This window comes from Sarcophilus harrisii, chromosome 4 (assembly GCF_902635505.1).
Source record: "Sarcophilus harrisii chromosome 4, mSarHar1.11, whole genome shotgun sequence".
Lineage (NCBI taxonomy): Eukaryota > Metazoa > Chordata > Mammalia > Dasyuromorphia > Dasyuridae > Sarcophilus > Sarcophilus harrisii.
The window spans coordinates 161,521,522-161,545,445 of record NC_045429.1 but is presented as its reverse complement, the minus strand read 5'-3'; the positions used below and the strand labels follow the sequence as shown (position 1 = coordinate 161,545,445).

Below are 23,924 nucleotides of genomic sequence, written 5' to 3'. Positions count from 1 at the left end.
CTGCTATCACTACCACATATACAGTGACTGATAATACAACTAGAGGATAATTAGATAATTATTAAAAAGTATACCCAATATTTCTAAAACATATATTGATATATAATGTCATACATTATATGACACACACATATATATATAAACATAATATATTTACTTTTTCAAATCATCATTCGATATCTTATCTTATTTGAGAAAGGCAGCAGAGTACTGGATAGAGGGCCTAATTTAGAGTAGAGGGGACCTGGATTCAGATTTTGCTTTGGAAATCCATTAGCTATGTGACCATGGACAAATCATTTTTTTGTCTCATAGCAACTTATTGAAATAGCCAGGGATTTACCTCTCTCATATTATAGACTTATACATAGAGCTCAATGAGTAAAATGAATTATCCAAAGTCATACAACTGATGAGTGTAGAACTAGAATCTTAATATTTTGGCCCTATGTTCAGTGTTCTTTTCATTTCATTATGATACATCTAGTTAGAGAGAAAAGAAAAATAGAGCCTTGTAAAAATTAAAAACAAAAACTCACTGGACTCACTGACACCCTTCAACTCCTTCTACCATGAATATGCCTGTTAGTGCATTAATCCTCTGAATTATTTTGCAAGAGCTCTCACTTGGATTGATTAATGAAAAAATTTGGAAGAGGGTGAAATTAACATGAGTAAAGACCCAGACACTCCAGATACCATAATATATCATTGTAGAAAAGCAAGTAAGTGGGACAACAGAGAAATTTGAGACTGTATACTTTTATTTTCCAACCTAGCCCCATAAGCCTTCATAAAACACATATTTATGATGTTAATTGAAAGAAGCCAGAAATCGCTGTAGTCATCTGGCTGATTAAAGTATATTTTTATAGTATCTTCCTAGAAAAGATCAGAAAAAAACTCAAGACAGTGTTGGAAGGAGCCAGGATGGAAAAGATTTTCTCCAGCTGACCATTTTACTACCAAAGTTTCCCAGGTGGCCAAAAAAAAAAAAAAAAAAAAAAAAAAAAACCCAAAAACAAAACTATTTTTGAAGAGGAAAAATATAAAAGCTATCAATCTGAGTTTAGATAGAATAAAAGAGACTGCTCTTCTAAGGACACACTAAAAGGGGTGTGGGTTAATCCTCATCTCGGAGGACTTGCTATATTAAAAGCACTTTTTAATTTTGTACTGGGGTAGGAGACAATGACCTTCTATGCAGTCACATCAAAGTCAGTGTTAATTCATCTGTGTGCAGAAATCATGTTAGTAACTTCTCCATGTAGGGTGGCTCCATCCAAGGGACTCTATTACTTAAGTAGGTCTTCAAAATAGCATGCATTGCCTCTGGCTCCAGCCTCTGGCTGCTGACTCAGCACCTTCCAAGCTGTCTTCAATAGAAAGACAGACAGAAAATGTCTGAAGAAACCCTCCCTCAGCCAAATCTATCCCATATGAAAGTGCAAACCTAATGAGAATCAGTTGTGAGACTTTTTCCTCCCCTGGCTTTGGAATTCATGGGTGATTTATAGGCAGGATGGTTTACAGCACTCTTAGTCTTTAATGCTTCCTTTTAATTTTTTTTTAATTTTAATTTTAATTTTTTGCTAATGAAGGCAAATGAAAGAATTGTTCATTTTAAAGCATTTATCTTTTTTTCATGGTAATTGCCTCCTTGGGGCAGTTGCATTCAAGAGTGGTGCCAAATCCACATGTTTCTCTCCATTTGCCTGTCTGTTTGATGATGAAGTGGCCTGAGCTAGGGAACAGTCTTGATGAGGATGTCTGGGTTTAGACCAACGTGGCCAAATTGGAGCTTCTGACTTATAACTGGATGTCAGGAAGCTCTTTCCAAAGGGTCACAGATGCTTTGTATCTTACACCCAGTCATCCTGCTTTTCCCATCTTATGCATAATTGACTCGGTGCAATGAAAGGAATATTGTATGTGGAGTTGAAGGACATGGATAATAAGTAGAGAGACCAGGTCTCCTGACTCTAAATCCATATCGCACCATTGGGAGTCAGTGGCTTGGCTGTTGAATAACTGTGGGACTTTGGGAAGTTATAACCTCAGTTTCCTCATTAGTTTAAAAAAAAAAAAGGAGATGGAACTAACTAATCTATGAGATCCCACCCAGCTCTAAAATTTAAAATGCTATAATCTATGACTAAAATGATTGGAAAGTGATAGAAATGAGGTTAGGGGAAAGGAAATAGCATTTATTAAGCATCTACTCTGTGCAAGGCACGTGCTAAGTGCTTTACATATATTGGAAATGGTGGTAATCATGAACATTTATCATCTTCTATTAGTGAAGGAACCACATTGCCTTTGAACCTCCGAAGTCCCTGGAGATGTTTGTAGGGTTAACAACAACAACAATAGCAACTTGCATTTATATAAAAGTTAGCAAAACACTTTATAAATATTCTCATTTGATCCTCTCAATTACCTTGAAGTAGGTGCTATTATTATTCTTATTTTGCAAAAATGGAAACTGAAGCAGATAGTACTTAAGTGGTCTACCCAGAGTTTTACAGCTAATAAGTGTCTGAAACTGGATAATTGGTTACTTTGGTATATGCTATTCAATAATAAACTGCTTGCTTTCATCATTGTCATCTTTCTTTCCTCACTCTTAGAAAGAAAATTACATTTGTTAATAGCAGCATTTAGTTACTACCAATGTTCTCACATGGTGTTATTTTACTTTTGGTGCTCATCACTGGAAGTATGCATCCATGCATATTAGCTATTACTTTGAGAAAATGTATGTATGAAAGTGGTGGTTTTTTCTTTTCTTTTTTTGATTCCTGGTTTGAAACTATCTTGTTTTTAAATAAAATATTCTCATCTTTTCCTTTTCTCCACCCATTATTCCTAAAACTAACTCTTCAACCACTCATAAGTCCATATATTAGATCATACTTAGAGGAGATTTTACCCTGGGACCTTCATCTTCTGATTGGTAATTTCTTCTGGTATTTCATGAAAATTCCATACATGCTTCACTTCACTTCTTTCTCTCTAATCACTCCTAACCATCCTTTCTCTTCTTTTCTTCCCTTCTCAATCCCCCAATTCTGGAACCATAAATTATCATCAATTTTGCTATTGTTCCTGATTAGGGTGTGTGTGTGTATGTGTGTGTGTGTGTGTGTGTGTGTATTTGTCTCTGCATCCTCTTATTATCCTTGTAATTTTCTGGACCAAAGTTACTCAATGTGGCCACCACTCCCCTATGTCTGTTGAATTCCCTTATTAGAAATGTAAGTTTTTTTAAGGAAGGAATCTTTTTTTTGCTTTTGTATTTGTATTTTCTCAACTTAGCACAGTACTTGACACATGGTAGATGTTTAATAAATCCCTTTTATTCATTCATTTATCCATTTCATCATTTATATTTCATATTGGCAGGTTAAATGAAGGACTTATGCTCATGTTTTAAACCACAGAATTTAGATAATGATGTTAGAACTGAAAGACACTATCAAGATTATCTAATTTAAACTAATTTTTTTTAACAGATGAGAAAATTGAAGCCAAGTAAAACAACTTGGCCTAAATCACAAAGCCAGTTGTGGACAAAGCTGGGATTAGTATTCAAGGCTTCTTATTCCTAGCCCAGAATGATCAAGGAGTTTTGGATTTGCTAAAAATTGTATCATGACACATTGGGAAACTATACATCATTTCTTGTCAGAAAGCTGGGTGACTAGCATTAATTATCTCCATTTTGGGAGATAGAAAAATTGAGACAAAGAGCAGTTATTGATCTGCCCAGAAGCAGACCAATTTGGAAAGTCAGGTATACAATTTGTGATTTTGATTGTCGAATCTTTGAGTATACACATACACTAAATGCACCAGAGTAAATATCTGAGTACATTATATCTTATTTTCATTCTGGAGGCCAAATATATTAAGTATTCAGTCTTTCCAAACAAAACATATTAAATAATTTAAATAGGCAGAGAAGTGGCTTTTATGATGTACCATATTTATGAATGTGAGGCAGGAAAGCCTGGTGGAGAATATTTGTCCTAGGATCAAGAGTGACATAGGCAATAATATAGTGTGAATCATAAAGGCCACCAGAGCAGGTGGAGAAAATAGATGATGCATTCTTAATTCAGTTGAAAAAGCTGTCAGAGAAGAGTATTGTCATAGTTGGAAAACTTTAATCATCCTGACATCTGTTGTTTGTCTCTCCTTAAAGCAGATCATTTGACCCATTTGTCTCACTAGTAATTCACATTTTAGAAGGTAGAGGCAGTGATAAGAAGACCTGATTCTGACCAACAGAGAAATTTCTATTTAGTGAAGATGAAGAGCTTGGAAGGCAGTGATTAACGTATCATTATCAAAGAAGGGATCACTGAACATAGTGTTAAAAAGACATTAGATGAGACAGGGAATCAGTTTGATATCTTCCTAAAGAAAGTTGAGGGAGATGGGAAGCTTTCAAAGAAATTCTAGGAACAAATCTGCAATTATCTGTAATGAAGAAAAAAAGAAATACATAAAGGAAGTGAGGGGAGGTCATCAGATATGGGTTATGAACCCACATGAAGTCACTAACAGTGGGGGGGGGGGTCACAATATATTTGGCAACTGTAGGTTTCTGAATGATCTAAATCTTGCAAATATTCAGCCAAGATTTAATTCTTTATGTAAAAATAAACAAGCATACCCAACTCATTGAGTATGCAAATTTTCTTTTGTTTTTAATAAATGGCAAAATTGTACCAAATAATTGTTTTAAAATAAATTCTTTAGGTTTTGTACCTATTTTTTATACCTATATAATCATGGATCATGTAAAAATTTCTCAGGTGAAAAGGGGTTGCTAGTGGTAAAAGTTTAAGAGGTCTGTCAAGTCAACTTGATGAACTTATACATTAGTAAGCTTTTATTTGGGACTTTTGGAAGCACATCTTCTGGAGGTGACCTTTTTTATTAGTACATGTACAAAGAAATACCTCTAAGGTTACTTTGTTCATGCATGTGTAGGTTTTATATGCTTTTCCAGGATACAGCTAGGTTGAGATTAATGTGCATTCAAAAAAAATGTGAAATTCAATTTCATGCTAATTATGAAATAACACTAGGTTGCATTTAATGGGAGTAAAAATTGAACTAATATAAAGTATATGAACAAGGAGAGGATTTTAATACTTCACTATGTCATCTGTCATCACTTGCCTAAAATGGCCTGTGGACATGGTATGCTGATGTGTATCATAGCACTAAAATTGTTTAAAAATATTTTCAAGAACCCTTAAGAAAATGAACAAAAGAAAGAAAATGAAGGTGGAAATAGTGCCAGTGAAAAAAAGAAGAGTTTTACTATTACACTGCAAAAAAATTTTATGCAGATTAATGGCGTGAATATGATTATACTAACTCTAAAATATGATGCATTTATTTATTCTATGAGAAATGCCTGAATCTGTGGCATGGAATATTATAAAACGTGCATACAAAATGAAAGGAAAAGGCAAAGTTGCCTCAGATTTTTGTGATCGCAAACTACCATAAGCGTTAAATGGCAAACCCAATTATAGTATTGTGGTATTGATTGAAGACTAATAAAAAAATGTATTTCTTCTTCTTCTTTTTTTTTTTTTAACCAGAGTAGCTTTTTAAACAAAAGGTTATAGTTTATTTAAGGCATTGAAAGAAAAGGAAAATGAAGTAGATAGGGAAGAAACTTTTACTGTAAGCACTGGTTGGTTTGATAACTTTAAAATTGAATTTCAATTACACAATATTAAAATTACCAGAGAGGTGGCCAGAGCAGATGAGGACATGATAGTCAAATAATCCTGATTTTCCAAGAAAAATAATCAAAGAAGATGGTTAAAATTGATCAACAAATTTTTAATGTCAATAAAATATACTTCTTGAAAATGACACCTTCTAGAACTTACATTTTTAAGAAATTAAAAAAAAAAGCTCAGTGGGAATTAAAGTCTTTAATAATGTCTAACTTTTATTGGGAGGTAATGCAGAAGGAAATTTTAAAATCAATTTTTGTTAGTTTTGAAATCTTTCAACTCTGAGAGGCTCATCGATTACTTGCAGTTCTTTGTCAAATAAGAAAACATGGGTGACTAAATCTATTTTTGAAAACTCATTTTCAAATTATGCATTTTAGCTCAACTATTGAAAAATATTTACAGGATAACTATAAAACATTTAAAGCATTACTGATTTTAAATACAACCACAAATACCATCAAATATACTTGGTTTATTGTGTGAGGATGTAAGCATGCAAATTCAAAGAGGTGTGGATAAAGCTCTCTGTACTTGTCAGCACATGTGAAGATTTAAAGAAAAAGAAGAAATTTCATTGTTGCTAAAATGTTTTAAATGACAATAAAGACATTTTCAGCAATATAGACATCTTTAGGTATGATTATGAGGAATTTTTTTAATTTAAAAAGATTTTGCTTTCTATGACAATTACTTTGTAATAAACTTGAATCAGGAAAAAAACATTTTAACTATCTTTGCTATTATTTTATGTTTACAAACAGGTAGAAACATTAAAATTCATTACATAGTTACAGTGGGTTGGAATGAATTAACATGTAATTATAACTTCAAATAGGCAAATTGAAATAATACAACCACTACACAGGATTTGTTATTCACACTAATTGGGGATCTCACTTATTTCTGCTATTTATTGACCTAATAAAACTCACTCTTCTTAGAGATGCTCAAACTCTAGGTGAGCACACCACACTTTTATGTGATTTTGCCTCAAGAAAATAGCAAACATTTAAAAAATGTAATAGATTTATCATGCACTGACTGTCCAGTTTAAGGTCCTCTCTCCTAACCTCTGGTCAGTCCTCCAAATAAGGAAAAGGGAGAAAAAATGAGAATAGTCTTCAAGTTTTATATTATAGGCCAGCAGAGAGAAGCGCTTATTTTGATGAGTTTGTCTTTCCAAGGGTGCTGGCCAATCAAGTCATCTTGGAGGCAAAACTAGTCACTGAAACTCATTCTTTAAAATGGGAGTCCTTTAAAAATTTTTTTTCCTAAAATTAACATATTTATTTATTCAAACTTAAAAAACGAAGGAATTTAACAGGTCTCAATTAACCTATAACTTACTGTAACCATATTGCCAACCTATTTAATTAATTATTTTTAACCAGTGAAAGGCTAAGGTATAGTTTCAATACTTATTAATATCTTATGTGTTAAATCTAAAACAGTTCTTAACCCTTTTTTAATGAAATGGATTGCTTTGCATTTGGTGAAATTTATAGACCACTTCTCAGAAAATTTTTTAGATGCATTAAGTAAATGTTTTAAAATATATAAAATAAAATTTATAATAATATAAAAGAAACCATTTATATTCAAATATAGTTATTTATGTGTACCCATCCATCTATCTATCTATTTCTCTATCTTTTAAAATTCATACACCTCAGATTAAGAGTCTCTGCTTTAGGAAGTGCCAAGACTTGATCTAAACCAGTCAATTCATCTTTGGGGAGGCTATCTTTGTCCTCTTAATATGCTACTGAGCATGTGCATACTTCATAGGGAGAAGGAGGACTTTCAAAAGTCCCAGATGAAGGCCCATGAACTGTATGCTTACCAAAGTAGTCTGGGATTAATTCTTTTTAGAAAGGAGACTGATGTGATTGCATATCAGCAAACTTCACAATTTAAAAAATATATGTCTAGAATAGATAGGAGCAAGGGAAGGTAACTGAACATGATTATAAAAGAGGGGAATCATCTTATAAATCCATTTGGAGTTTATGATGAACAGGGGCAAAAAATATCTTTTTCCACTCCTCTCTTCTGGCTATGTATATCTACATCTGCATATATATGTGATACACTTTTATATACATTATTAACATTTTCTCAATCATTTTCATAAATCTAGATAATCAACAAAACAATAAATCAAGCCCTGATTTGTAGCATCTGCTATTTTCTGAGGTATAAGTGCTCAATAGAAATTTTAACAATCAGCTTGAGAGATGCTAACAAGCTGGCTCCAGCATACCTCTGGGTATGTTGTAGTATTCCCTGAGCTCTCTTATTTTCTCTCAACACTCTGAAATTTCATCAAAATTCATGAATTTAACTGTCTTCTTCTTGCAGATGACTCCTAAATCTACATATCTAGCCTTCTTCTGTCATCTGAGATCCATTTACACATCTGTAGTTGCCTAATGGACATTTTTGTCCAGATGTCTCAGGAATTGCAAACACCATTTCCAAAAATACCATTTCACCCCCTAAGCCCACTGATCTTCTTAACTTTTCTGTTCCTGTCATGGGTGCCATCATTCTTCTAGTCACCCAGTTTATTATCTAGGAATTATTTTTGGCTCTTTATTTCTCCCTCATCATTCATACAATCAGTTGCCAAGTATTTCCATTTCCACTCCCATAATATATCTTTCATTTGTCCACTTCTCTCCATGTACACCACAATCATTTAAATTTAAATTTGACTCTTCTTTTACAGGAGGCCTTTCCCAGACTTTCAAAGTCTCTTCAATAAGTTCAAGTTATCTAGTATATATGAAATATATATGTATGTGTGTATATATATATATATATATATACACATATATTTAAAAATCTAAAACTACAATTGGCAAAGTTGTATCTCTAAGTAAATGTGCTGAATGAGACAACTTCCTTAGAACTAGAGGCTGGCAAATATTATTCTCATTTTAAAAACATAGGATGAATGTGTATTGAAAATATTGACATCTTTTTTAATGTGGATTAGGGACTTTATTTTTTTTAATTAAAGCTTTTTATTTACAAAACATACTCATGGGTACTTTTTCAACACTGATCCTTGCAAAGCTTTCTGTTCCAAATTTTTCTTTCCCTTAGATGGCAGGTAATCCAATACATGTTAAATATGTTAAAATATATGTTTATATGTTAAAATATATATAAAAAATACTGACATCTTACCTGACTAATACACTACATACTCTTTGAGGAAGTAAGAAGCATTGGATGGACAGGGGTGTGAAACTCAAATAGAAATAGATCCTTATGGACGGCATATTTATTTAGAAATTTAACATTGTTTATGTTGTGCTATGGGGCAACTAGGTGTTGGTGTGCTGGGGCCTGCAGTCAGGAAGACTTATCTTCCTGAGCTGTAATATGCCTTTGGATGCTTCCTAGAGGTGGTACACTGGGCAAGGCACTTAATTAACCTCATTTGTCTTAGTTTCTTCATCTAGAAACTGAAATGGGGAAGGAAATGGCAAACCACTCCAGTATCTTTGCCAATAAACTCCAAATAGATTCACAAAGAGACATGACTGAAAAATGCCTTAACAACTCTGTAGAATTATGTACATTACTATTCTTCATGCATTCTATATTCTAGAATACACAAAAACAGCCTCCTTGTTCTTCCTTTTACACAATAGTTCACTTCTCTGCTCCATACCTTTGTACAGGTTGTTCTCCAACCCCATTCCTACCTTTCAGAATGTGTAGATTTCTTTAAGAGTCAACTCTAGTGACCCTGCCTATACAAGCTTATCTTTGTATTGACTTTGCTTGTGTTTTCTAATTACTTTTTTGTGGCACTTATTAGAATATAAACTTTGTTAGGGCAGAGACCATCTCTTTTTTGTCTTTATGTTCCAAATACCCAACACAGTGTTTTAACACATAGTTGTTTCCCCAATAAATGCTTGTAGAATCATTAACTAGTCTAAGGAAGAGCTCCAAAGTTTAATTTTCTACTTTATTTTGGTTGAACATAATTATCAACGATTTAGATGAAGGCATAGAATGTATTGCTTATCAGATTTTTGGAGGACATGAAGCTAAGAGAGAAAACTGATCCAAAAAATAAATGAACAGTTTGGAAGGAAGAGCGAGATAAAGCTAATAAGATGAAATTTAATGAAAAGAAATATAAAGTCATATACTTGGATTTTTTGGGGGGGAACTATTACAAAATACAAAATAAGAAAGATTGGATGGGGAAAAAATGAATGCTCTAAATCACTATTGCTTAAAGAAATACCAATTAAAACAACTCTGAGGTGCTACCTCATATCTATCAGATTGGCTAATATGATGAAAAGGGAAAATGTTAGAGAGGATGTGGAAATAATTGATCTAGCAATACCACTGCTAGGTCTTATCACAAAAGCATAAAAAAGGGAGGAGGAAGGAGCTATTTGTACAAAAAAATTCATAGCAGCTCTTTTTGTGGTAGCTAAGAATTGGAAATCAAAGGGATGCTCATCAATTGGGGAATGGGTAAACAAACTGTGGAATATGATTATAAAGGAATAAAAGATGACAAGCAGGATGATTTTAGAAAAATGTGGAAAGATTTACATGAACTGATATAAAGTTAAGTGAGCAGAATCAGGAGAATGTTGTACACAGATACAGCAATATTATTTAATGAAGAACTATGAATGACTTAGATCATTGTATTGCTACGAACAGCCAAGACAATTCCAGAGGATTTATAATGAAGCATACTATCTTCCTCTAGAGCAAGAATTGATATTGTTTGAGTATATACTGAAAGGATGTTATTTTTCATTTTCTTTTTTTTTATTCAAGTCTTCTTATACAAAATGACTAATATGGAAATGTTTTACATAATTGCACATGTATAACTACTATCTCAAGGAGGGGGAAAGGAAAGAAAGGAGGGATAAAATTTGGAACTCAAAACTTTAAATAAAAATGCTAAGAAAATTGGGGAAAATAGATTTTGAGCAGTTAAGTATAATAGGTTAGCAGACAATAAACTCACTATGGTTCAGCAATATATAGCAGTGGCTCAAAAAGTCCATGTGATCATAGATAGCATTGATCATTTGATAGTAACTGCAAGGAAAGGGGGTGCCACTGTATTCTCTCCTAGTTAGACTACATTTGAAATATTGGTTTCTCATTATAGGAAGAATATTGACAAGCCTGAATACTTTTGGAAGAGGGTTACCAGGTGTTGTGAAAACCTAAGAATATGCCAAAGAACAATTAATTAAAGGGATTGGAAATGTTCAAGCTGAAGGAGAAAAGAATTAGTGGAGAACATGATGCTTATTGCTTTCTTTTTTTTTCTATTATTCTCTCAATAGTATTTTATTTTTCTACTTATATGTAAAGATAGTTTCAGCATTAATCTTTGTAAGATTTTAAGTTCCAAATTTTTCTCTTTCCCCCCTCCTCAAAACAGCAAGCAATATGATATTGTTTATACACACAATCATTGAAAAAATATTTCCATATTAGTCATGTTGAGAAAAACAAATCAAAACAAAAGAGAAAAACCATGAGAAAGAGAAAGCAAACAACTAAAAAAAAAGGTTAAAATAGTATGCTTCATAATTTGGAACTATGCTCAAAAAGTTATCAAACTGTGCATACTCTTTGACTCAGCAGTGTTTGGTTTCTATTGGGCCTATATCCCAAAGAGATCTTAAAAGAGAAAAAGGGACCCACATGTGCAAAAATGTTTGTGGCAGCCCTTTTTGTAGTAGCAAGAAACTGGAAACTGAATGGATGCCCATCAGTTAGTGAATGGCTGAATAAGTTATATGTTATGGGATACCGTTGTTCTGTAAGAAAAGTAAGAAAAGGAGGATGATTTCAGAGAGACCTGGAGAGACTTACATGATTTGATTCTAAGTGAAATGAGCAGAACCAGGAGATCCTTATACATGGCAACATTAATATTATATGACAATCAATTCTGATGAAAGTGACTCTTTCCAACAATGAGATGATTGATGCCAGTTCCAATGATCTTGTGATGGAGAGAGCCATCTGCATCCAGAAAGAGGGGAAACTGAATGTGGATCACAGCATAACATTTTCACTCTTTTTGATGTTGTTCACTTGTATTTTATTTTCAACTCATTTACTTTTTTTTTGATCTGATTTCTCTTGTGCAGCAAGAGAATTGTATAAATATGTTTATACATATTGGATTTAACATATATTTTAACATGTTTAACATATATTGAATTGCTTGCATCTAGGGGAGGGGATGGGGGGAAGGAAGAGAAAATTTGAAACATAAGGCTAGGAAAGGGTCAATGTCGTCAAATTATCCATGCATATGTTTTGATAATAAAAAGCATTATAAAAAATAGCATGCTTCAAACCACAATAAGTCTCCATAAGTCTATCTTTTGTCTTGGTTCAATGTATTGCTGAGAAGTCCATCATAGGTGATCATCGCACAGTCTTGCTGTTACTATATACAATGTTCTCTTGGTTTTGCTTACTTCACTCAGCATCAGTCATAGTGCTTATTTTCAAATAAATGTAGCAGAGGAACCAAACTTGTTTTGCTTATATTTTCATACTCCATATCCCAATATTTCTACCCAGTAGAATTAGTACCAATGAATAAAAGTTAAAGACTCAAATTTTGGCTCAATCTAGGAATAATTTTCTAACAATTGAAACTACCTTATCCCTCTGTCCCCTACCAAAAATAAAAATATATTATCTTATGGGATAGTGAGTCCCAGATAATTAAAAGTTTTAAAGTAAAAGCAGGAAGGCCATTTATCAGTGATGTAAAATGGGATTCATGATATGTCTGGAGATTTGACTACATGACCTCTGATAATCCTTTTAGTTCTGTAATTCAGTGATTCTAGAAAACGTTAATGAATTAATGATACTGCTGACATATATATTAATAAAAGACATCAATGGTTATGGACAACATAAATAAATTTTTCCTCATCTTCCTCTTCTCCCTTCCCTTAGTTACAATTACAATTAGGTTTTTTATTTTTATTTTTTCTTTTCGAAAAAAAAAACATATTGTCATATTAGCAAGCATCAAAATTTGTGTCCCTGTGGGGTATCAACTTGGAATTTTTCTGAAGAACATTTGAAATTAAGTAAACTTTACCATACCTTTTATCTTAATATTTTATTTGTTTTAAAAATAAATTATTATCATACATAAATATCATTTACTATAACAGTTTTAAATAATTTTTAGAAAATTTAGGAAAGTCATATTTCTCCTAGGTACTTCAGGAAAAAATATGGGTTAAATTGAGCTCAAAGAAAAAAAATTCTTGTGAGATCTTGGAATCTGTTTTTAATATAACTATCTGTGTTTCCTGTATCCATTATCTTGAAAAACAACTTTCTTAGAAATCATACACAATTGTAATGAAGTAAATCCATTCTCCTCTAGAGACCATAAATGTGTCAGTTTGGGCAGATAAAGTTTGTCCAACTCTCTCAAATTCTAAGCTACAAGGATTTTAAATGGTGCATGTGCACTTGACTGACTAATATTACTAGAATGACAAAAATTGTTTTCAAAATAAAATTATGCTAGGGAAATGAGTGAAAGACAAAGGAAAAAGGGTGGCCTTATAGAGAAAATTTTGTTGAGTGCTTGTATTTTGGATCAAATCAATGTGAAAATGTGAACTAGTAGAGAGAACATAAGGCTAACAAATACAGTCTGGCTTCTTTCCTCCTGTCCCTTCCATCCCTAGGAACTACAAATGTGTAAACATATGAAATAAACCATTATTGTGAAAATGACTTCGAATAGATAAAATAATGCCCTAGGAGCCCTTCAAAAGACATGATCTTGGAGACATTGGTAACTTACTTCACTACTTGGGTGGCTTTCCCAGGAACAAGACTCCTCTTGAGAGAGAATCTCTCTTCGGAAAGTATGATCACCCAAGCATGTCTGACACAGTGAAGGCTCAAATTCAGTTTCCCCCTGATGTCTGTGCATCACCGAGGGTCCTGTGTACTTCAGGTTGGCGCTCTTTTCCACACTGACCATTGGGCTTTTAATCCATCTTCGTACCTACAAAATATACAACAAAGTGTTAATATATTTGGCCTACCTTGAAGAATCCTGAGACGATAGTGGATCAATGAATGATATAAATGAAAAGAAAAGTCAGTTTATAGGCTTTTTAAGACTATTGTAGAATGACTTAAGAAAATCAGATTGGCTTCAGGAAAATAAATGAAGGATCTGTGATTTTTTCCAGGATCTGTAAATAAAGAACTAGTCTCTCAATTACTACTAGTTTTCAGAAGGCAAGTTAAGCGACTTGCTTAGTGCTGCCCAGCATGTGAGAATTAAAGGTATAATCTGAACTCCGTTTTTTACTCCAAACTAACACTCCATTAGGCTAAGCTGTGTGCAGGATATGATAGGAAAACATTGACCCCACTTTTTAAGCCAGTGTTATCAGTAAAATGTTGGAAAGAACATTTTTCATGGAACAAATGTTACTTTTATAGAAACATCTTTGGGCTAAGAAGTGCTCTCAAATACATTTCTTCATGTTAGTGCATCACCATTTCCTTTTCCTACATTTAGAGATAATGTAAGGTCTGAGGACAATTAGTAGTACAAAGACACAGTTGTTCGCAGGATCTTTCTAAGCAGCCTCAGAAATGTTAGGACTGATGGATTTTGAATACAGATTAAAGAATGTGATTTTTCACTTTTGTTTTTGTGGTTGTTTTTCTTTTGGTAAATTTCTTCTTTTACAACATGATCAATATGGAAAAATGTTTTACATGATTGCATCTATATAACTGATATCAATTTCCTTACTGTCTTAGGGAGAAGAGAGGAGGAAATAGGGGAAGGAACAGAGGAAGGAAAAAAATTTGGAAGTCCAAATTTTTTAAAAAAATGAATGCTAAAATTATCTTTATATCAGAGTGGGGAAAATAGAATATTATTTTTTAAAAGAAGTGTTTCAAAATTAATAGTCAAAGTAGATTTTGACATTTCCTGTAGTAATTTTGTAAAGTCAAAAAATAATTTACACTAAGTGGACAGAACACTGGAGTCAGAAATCCAGCTTCAAACTAGTTGTATGACTCCAGGCAAGTCACTTATCTTCTTTTGCAGGTTCCTCATCTGTAAAAAGAGGTTGTCATGAGAGTCAAATGAAATAATAATTGTAAAATATTTAGCCCAGTGCCTGGCACATAACATAGACCATAAGTCACTTTTATATAGTGCTTTAATAGCTTACATTGCTATAAAGTTAAAAGGTTTACAAATAATTTTACATACATTATTCCTAGCTTTTTAAACTCTAGTTCATAATCTCATATAGAGTTTCATAACTGAATGTGGGGGGGTCTTGAAATGATAATTTATAATCAGCAAATGTTTAATTTGTATATCTATTTTATATACTAATATGCCTGGGGTCACATAAAAATTTTCTGGGCAAAAAAAAAAAAAAAAAAAAAAAAAAAAGATGACCCTATTTAGAGGGGAATATATTTAAGAAGCTCTGCATCTGATTTATCCCACAAATCTTATGATACAAGTAGTATTATCTTATTTTATAGATTGACAAACTGAGAATCAGAGAGATTTAGTGATTTGAAAGGGTTACTCTGCTAGCATTTGAGGCACAATTCAAACCCATGTTTTCATGGCTATGTTCTATGATTTATTTACTGAGACATACAGTTTCTCTTTACAAATTTAAATGTTTGTGGCACATTCTTTAAAATAACCCAAAGAGGAAAGTGGTAAGATAAGGAAACTGACTTACCTGCAATCATTTACCCATTTATATAAGAGATCACATGGCATGATAAAGGGCTTCCCCAACCTTTTTCAGTTTTTGTATCCCTAGCTTTCACTAAATTTTTCCATTTGCCAAATTCACTATGAAAAGAAATGTCTTTTATTATCCCCATTCAGCACTTTCAGTATAAGTAAAAAATGATGAGTTTACCATTCATATATACATAAGAAATAAGATAAATTCATTTCAATAAAATAATATAAGGGGGTAATGGGGGACGGATGGCTACTAGTATGAAACACTGCTGATCCTATCAGATTTGGTTTACCTTTTATTTTGCTGAACTGTTTTTTTTCCCCTCTTATCTAATTTTATTCCTTGTTATAAGAATTAGACTTGGAAGTAGTTATATAAATGATAATCAACAATTTTTTTCAAGATTTTTGAAGAAAGTAAGAAGTTCATATTTCTTTATTGGGTGTCATGGCTCTTCATGACTTTTGCTTCTTATTATAATCTCTTTTTTTCAGAGAGAAATTGAAAGCATCCTAATTTTTTCTGTTAGAGTTAGCTTGGACAGGTAGATAGAAGGATGTGTTTGAATTTGAACTTGAACTTGAACCAGCTTGAACTGATTGCTGGGAGGCAATCATTAAATTTTCAGTATGAACATTTACACCTTAAAAATGGGCAAATCCTACAAATCGGGACTTGATTTATTGTTTTGTGGGTTGTATAAACTTAGGAAAGTGATGAACAAAATGTTAATAATGCATATTAAGCTTAAGAGGGTGTCCTGCATACATTCCTTTCATAGCATCCCTCATCCTTGCCAGTTGTTAAACATTCATCAGCATGTACTTGGCTAGGAGCCAAAACTGAACTAAATGACCCCTCCAAGTTTCCTTCCCTCTTTAAATCTATTTTCTTTTAATAGCCTCATCTGACCCAAGCTGTATGATCCTGGGCAAGTCACTTTACTTTTAGAAAACTCTCTAGGACTTGTTAGCTAAGTCATGAAATCACTGTTACTCTAAAGTATTTGCCTTAAATATTGATATTTGCTCATAGGCAAATCTATGCATACTTAGTATTTCTGTGCTTTGTCAGTGGCATTCTGAATTAAGTGCTCAAAAAGCTGGAATTGTGGGCAATCAGTTTTCCTGATGTTAGCAGCAAATGTTTTTGATCAAACTTGAAAAAAAAAATTCTTAAATTACATTACAGGCAGAAAATCTGTTTTTCATTATTCTTATTCAGTGGGGTTTTGGCTTTAAGTTTGGTAATTGTTTCTATTTAGTTTCTAGCCTTATATTATGAAATTAATCTTTTTACTCTGGCTGACTTTCAATACATATATTTTGCCAAGAAGGCTTGATTCTAAGCTTGTTAAGAACAGATTTTAAATAGATTTGTATTCAAGTGAATTTGTAGTCTGACCTGATTTCAAATTTTGCTATGTTGACAAGTAAAACTTATTATTATTATTTTTATACTGACTAAATTTGCTGCTTTATTTTGCAACTTTATCTTATGATAAAATGATCAGATTGCTGAATTTGACCTTTCTTAGGAGTTATGATTGGTATGAACAGGCAAAATGATTTAGGTAAAAATTGGGGGAAAAAGTTATATCCCCCTACCTTAACTTCCTGCCAAGGGACACAAAAATTCCATGATTTCTTTCACCACTCTACTTTTTATATCATTCTCTCTACTTAGTATCTGGTCAAGACTAGATGTAGTAAGAGCAAAAATCACATAGAAAATCAGGCTCTCATTAGATTTTTATGTCATTAAAAAATACTAAATAATCTAATGCAATTTCTTTACAGGGGTAGGGATTGGGGAAGGAATGGAAAACTGACTCAGGTGGAGTCAACGAATTACAGAATAGGTCTTCTTAAGATAAAGATTTCTATCATATAAGCAATAGGTATTTTCACAGAATTTTCTTATTGAATACTCAGTGATCACTTAATTCAATCTCTCATTTTTCAGACTAAGACCCAAATTGGTGATGTTGACCTGTATAACACCAATAGCAAACAGAGTTGGGGCTATTCTTCTCTGAGTCCAGCATTATAATTATTGAATTATTGTCTCTTCATATATAAAATATTGTCTTAGAGTAAGTGAAGACTCTAAATAAATACTTGCATTTGGGCTCTTCATTCTTTCTGACCAAGATGGCATTACACAGAGTGAATAATAACTCTGAGGGAATATATTCTCAAACTAGGAACAAAAAAGCTGATTTTTCCTCCCTGACATTTTACAACTAACAGCCTTTCAAACTTGGACTTGAAATTCGAGTAACATCTTCATCATTCCTACACCAATGGGAAATGTCAAGGGAGAAAAAAAATCACTTGTAGGCTCCTTATGAAATACTTATGTAGGTGCTATGCTCATACTTCTTATGTATCACAGTTTATTATTTTCCAGTTAAATTTGTGGAAACATCACACATTTTGCCAATAATTTTACAAGTAAGTTTGTGTGCTGAGAAATAGAGGTAGTCTTCATATATTCCAAGTAGTGCAGAACTGTTTAACTTACAAAGAGAAAAGTGTTCCTACCTAGATCCATCACTAGCTCCCTATTTAACCTTGAATAGGATGAGTTAATCCACTTTATGTCTTCTGCAAAATGAAGACAACAATGGCTTCTCCCTTCCTATCTAACAAAATTGTTTCAAGGAGAATTTTCACAATTTCAAAATAACTTTGTTCTCCAAAGAAGACTCATGTTAAGTAGTAATTAACTTTGCAATGGTCATATTACCCATTCCTTTTATTTGAGCTTGGTCATCTTGAAATACTCTCTCTTTTGACCCAAATCCTCACATTAACATTAATTTTATCCTTTTTACTCAATGAGGCAATAACTTTGACTCAACATCCTCCCCTATTTCTGATTAATGATGTGCTTTATAATGTGCTGTTCATCAATCCTGTTAGATAGTGAATCAATGTCAAATCTCTGGCCTTTGGTTTGTAGAAAGTATCCTTTAAAACTGCAGAGGGGATGAAAATACAAACTTCCTCTGAGTCTTAGAATGTCAATTGGCCATGTTTGGTTGAAATACAAAAGTACTTAGCTAGAGATACCTGTGTGAAGACCACCTGATATTGCAAGGTTCTAACTGGAATATGGGATCAGCTGCCTTGCTGATTCCTTTTGAAATTGTGTTTGCATGTGCCAACTCTGGCCTTTTTCCTACTCCTAGAGAATAAATAAGATGGTGTTTGTGCTCTTGATTGATGCTGGTATGTACAAAAACATAGCAACAACAACAATAATGATAGCAGCTGTTATATAGTGCTTTAAGATTTGCAAGGTACTTTGTAAGCTTATTTGATCCAAACATAGGAGATGAGACATACAATTATAGTCTCAGAGTTGGAAGGAAGCTCAGATGCCTTCTAGCTTAATCTTTTACCTCATGTAGGAAAACACTCTACGTTATCCCAATCAGAGCTTATTCAAACTCTGCTTGAATGACTGCCTCCTATAAATACTTATTATAGCTGATCTTTATATGGCACATTCCAAAGGGTTCCTTCCTATTTTGAGGTTTAAATAAATCTATTCTCTCAAAAATAGTATGATAAATTAGCCCTAAAAATTAGCCAGGATGATGAGTAATGTTAGTTCAACTATACCTTTATAGGGTTCAGGGTACAAGTTTGAATCTTATTTTAACATGATTTTCACAGTCTGGTATAATGTTTGTGCTAGCTTTCTGGATGCCCTTCAGACAGGCCTTGGTCTCAGTGGAGGAAATGTAGGAAGATAAGCCAACCACTACGGTGGTGTGAGATGAAGTGACTGTCTCTCATCCAGTCCTTGTTGGTTCTTATATATTCTATTATAATCACATCACCATAGGTGTGAATCTTGTAGAACTATATTAAATGCTAAGTACATGTACTGAACTAGAGAACTATTAATCACTATGCTAAACTAGATAACCATTGTATTATCAATTCCACTGAGTTAACACCTTGTGAGAATTCTTGTTTCAAGTATAGAGTTCTGGCCCATTACAGCCTGGGGTTCTCTTGATAGGGGAATGCAACTGGTAAATAATTTCTTGGAAGGTGACTGAGACACATATAAAGTAAGTGATTGGACTAGGGTCATAACAGCTAATAAGTGTCAGAAGTAGGACATATCTTCATCTACTCCAACAAAAAAACCTATACAAAATTCTACTTTATAACATTTTCATCAAGTAATCAGTCTGCCTTCACTTGAGGACCTTTAAAATAGAAAACTCTTGACCTTCCAAAACAATGCATCTTGCTTTTAGATTAGTTTGTGTCTGTGTTTACTGTAGTATTAGGGAACTGTGATTTCATTAGCTTGGCACTGTAGGGGAATTCCAGGTAAGGAAACTCCATTTACTAGGCCAGCACTCCCTTTGAATTTTTTTATCTAGAGCATTGGTAAGTTGTGGCTTGCTCAGGGTTACATAACTGCTGTTTGTTCTTGTTGTTGTTCAGTCATTTTAAATTACATTTGACTTTTTGTGACTCCATTTAGGGTTTTCTTGGCAAAGACACTGGAGTAGTTTGCCATTTCCTTCTCCAGCCCATTTTAGCAAAACTGAAGTAAACAGGTGTAAATGACTTACCTAGGATCACACAATCTGTCTGAGGACAGATTTGAACTCAGGAAGACTCATCTTCCTGATGCCAGGCCCAATACTCCACCCACTATGCCACCTAATTGCCCTCATGTTTATTATAGACAATTCTTGAACCCATGGCTTCTTGGCTTCAAAGCTAGTTCTCATACTGCCTCTCCACTTTTAAAATAAATCTCATTTAATTTGGGTCCTTTTTTTTTTAGCCTTTTGAGTCTTTTCCTAATCCCTTTCATCTACCTGAAAGCTTTATTTCACCCATTTTGATAAGTATACCATCATTCAAAGAATCATAACCTAAAGATGAAGTATCATCATAATAATCATGATAGTGCTTTAAGATCTGCAAAGTACTCTAGATAGATTTCTCTTGATCCTCTCAACAGCTCTCAAAATAAGTGCTGTTATTATCCCCATTTTACAGATGAAGAAAATACAGCTGACCAGGTAATTGACTTCCCTAGATCACCAAATTAGTGAAAGCCTGAAGCCATCTTCCAAGTCAGGTGTTCCTGATTCCAAGTACAGCACTCTAATCATTACTGCACAACAAAGTCCACTGACATAAAACATCCAATGACAACCAGCATTTTACTCTTCAAACTGATTTGAATCCACCTAATCTTGGGTTGACAGTAGAATTCCAAGCTTAACATTCTATCTATTACTTTATATTGTCACTATACACTTCTAGCTCTCCACTAGAAAACATGTTGTTCTCTTTCCCTAGAAACATAAATACATACATATGCAAACATATTATATAGGTACATATACATACTATATATGTGTGTGTGTGCACGTGTGTGTGTGTGTATAAAATCTTGAACTTCAAAATAAGCTGAGTTCTTTGTTGTCTGGTTTGTTCTAGTTTTTGTTTATTTCCTTATCAAAAATATACACAAAAGTATGATGTCTAATCCCAATAATCCATTAGAATGGAATATTGCCAGATTTGATTAATGAAATTTCTCAACTTCCAGGATTTTTCTACTTGTGACTTGGCCTATTTCAAAGGAGGAAATAGGTATTACTTCCAATTTAAAGTGGTTTATTTCAAAGCTTTTAAATTTTTTTCCACTTGTGACCTTTTTTCACCTGAGAAATTTTTATGTGACCTCAGGTATACAGAAATATAAAATAGGTATACAAATCGAACATTTACTGATAATAAATCATAATTTTATGATCCCCCACATTCAGTTACATGATCCCATATGGGATTGTGAGTCACAGTTTAAGAAGCTTTGGTTTAACTAATAACACTATCAACTAGCTCAGTGCAATGTTCTCTATTTACTCATTCATTAACTCATCCTGTACGTTGCTATACAAGTCACACCTTCTGTGCATGTAGCTCATTTATCTAGTCTGTTAGTATTTATGACTCTTAGCATCCTATCCAATCTGCAACTTTGTTTCAGAGAATTCTATGGCTATATGATGCCCAGACAATTGGCTAGGTCAGTAAGCAACAAAGTTAAACTGGTTGACCAAATTAAATGTAACATTCAGCCAAAGCATTCAGTCTGGTAACATAGAAGAAAATATGTCTGACAGAGACAATTCACACAAACTCAGAGCTTTAAAACTAAACTCTTTATTTACAAATCATTTCATTTGCTTTGATTCTCATAACTCTATTAGTCAACTTTTCCAATTGTTATCTTATAGTTAATCAATTCAGTCAAATTATTCTCTATTTTGCCAACTATATCCTGGATGACCCTTACTTTCTTCCTCTTCCATTACTAATCACATTCAACTGAAAACTGCTATGAGAAGCCAGATACTTGTGCCTAGTGAATCCTTTACAAATTTATATTAATTTCAAGTGGACTCTCACTTTAGTAAGGCAATCCTTTTATTCTTCTATAAGTTACTCTCTATCATTTTCTGAGCAGAAGCAGTGCCAAAATTTCTCCTTTCTCAAGCTTTTCACAATATTTTTCTCTTATTCTCTCAGAATTTTGCTTTATACTTTCCTGAGAAAAAAGTCCATTTGCCGTGAACTTCCTCTTCTCTTTTGCTAACCGTCCAAAGTCCCCTTGATATAATTTCTTTAATCCAAATCTCTTCTTCTTCTTCTTCTTCTTCTTCTTCTTCTTCTTCTTCTTCTTCTTCTTCTTCTTCTTCTTCTTCTTCTTCTTCTTCTTCTTCTTCTTCTTCTTCTTCTTCTTCTTCTTCTTCTTCGGCTAGATTCTAGACTTGGACCAATAGATGGTCATTCACCTCACCATACCTTCCTTTTAAGATTAGGCCTATTTAATATGTATACATCTTAGTTTGCACTTATTTGTTTGAACATCATCACTCCTAGTTGACTGAACTACTTGAAAATAGAGATTGTTTGATTTTGCTTTCTTGCAATTCCAGTTCTTAGTATAATGTCTGACACATGATAGCATAATAGATACTGAAATAAATGTTTATTGTTTTGATTAGAATTGCCAGTTTCACTGGAATTCTCAAGGCTTCATTCTCTTTGTATCCTTGGATCCATCTTCCAACAAATTTCATTTAGGATCATTCATCTCCCACCCAAACCTTATACTAATGAACACTTTCCTCCCCTAATTTTTAATTTCATCCTATCTACTGCCCCCTTCCCTGATGTCTAGAAAGTGTCTAGCTCTTCCCCACTCTTTAAAACTATTTTCACTTAATTTTATTATTCCTCCAAGTTGTTCTAAATCTCTACTTCTTTTGTTGGCCAAACTTTTAGGGGAAAAAAGCTGTTTATAGTCCTTGTCTTCACTTCTTCTCCTGTCCCTCACTTCTCAATCTCTTGTACTCTGTCTATTTTATGTCATCATTTAATTGAACTTGTTTTTTCCAGTTAGTAATAACCTTTAGTCTAAATCCAATGACTTTTAAAAATCAATTTTCTTTATTTTTTGCCTCACTATAGTACAGGATACTTCTTGTCAATTCTCCTCCTGAATACTTTTTTAGAAGGATTGCTATCTAGTTGTACTCTCTTATGAATACAATGAAACAAGACAGGATCAAATACAAATTCTTGGGTCACTGTGCTAAAGAAATATTCTCCCCATTGATATAAAACAATTAATGACACTTCTTTAGGTCTAGTCATCTATTTGGTTTAGAATCCATTAAATTATGCAAGTTTAAGTCATATTTCTCTACCTCATCTATAAGAAGATGAAAAATTTTGTCTAAAGCTCTACTAAAATCTAGATAACTGTATGAACAGACAAACTAATTTGTTGATGTTTTAGTCCTGCAACTCTGTGGGAGGAAAAAAAAATGAAACATGAGGGTAGTCTGGAATGACCTGTTTTTGGTTATGGAATACAGAGACTTTGTGCCTTCCTTTTCTCCATCTTCACTCACTCGCCCTTTTGTCATATAATATAGAAGTTTACCAGTAATCAAAATTCCGTCACTGTCCCAGTTAGCAGATTCCATTTTGTTCCTTTAAAAAAAAAACTTGAGATTTTTGCTCTTTTCTAATCTTCTTTTATTTTCTCATACTCGAAGAGGTTTCAAAAATCCCTAACTACTAATGCTTATTAGTCATATACATTTCAGTTACCCAGGTTGCAATTTATTTGACCCTAGTAACTAAAATTTATCAAGGGATTCCACCTCATTTTTTCCCCTTCTTCTTTTAGTGAAAATCCATTTGGTTTCCTTTCTATTCCCCTCTCAAATTTATACAGCCCATACTGTCTAAATGAAATTATCATGAAAAGC

The 23,924-nt window shown here is 33.2% G+C and overlaps 1 protein-coding gene across 1 annotated transcript in view; it reads right to left on the bottom strand.

Moving 5' to 3' along the window:
- The window catches only part of SGK1 (serum/glucocorticoid regulated kinase 1), a 156,176-nt gene that overhangs the window by 89,641 nt on the left and 42,611 nt on the right, over nt 1-23,924 (bottom strand). The window contains exon 2 of the mRNA XM_031964235.1: nt 13,639-13,845. Coding sequence (XP_031820095.1) covers nt 13,639-13,845 — 207 coding nt within the window. The remainder of the gene's footprint in view (nt 1-13,638; nt 13,846-23,924) is intronic.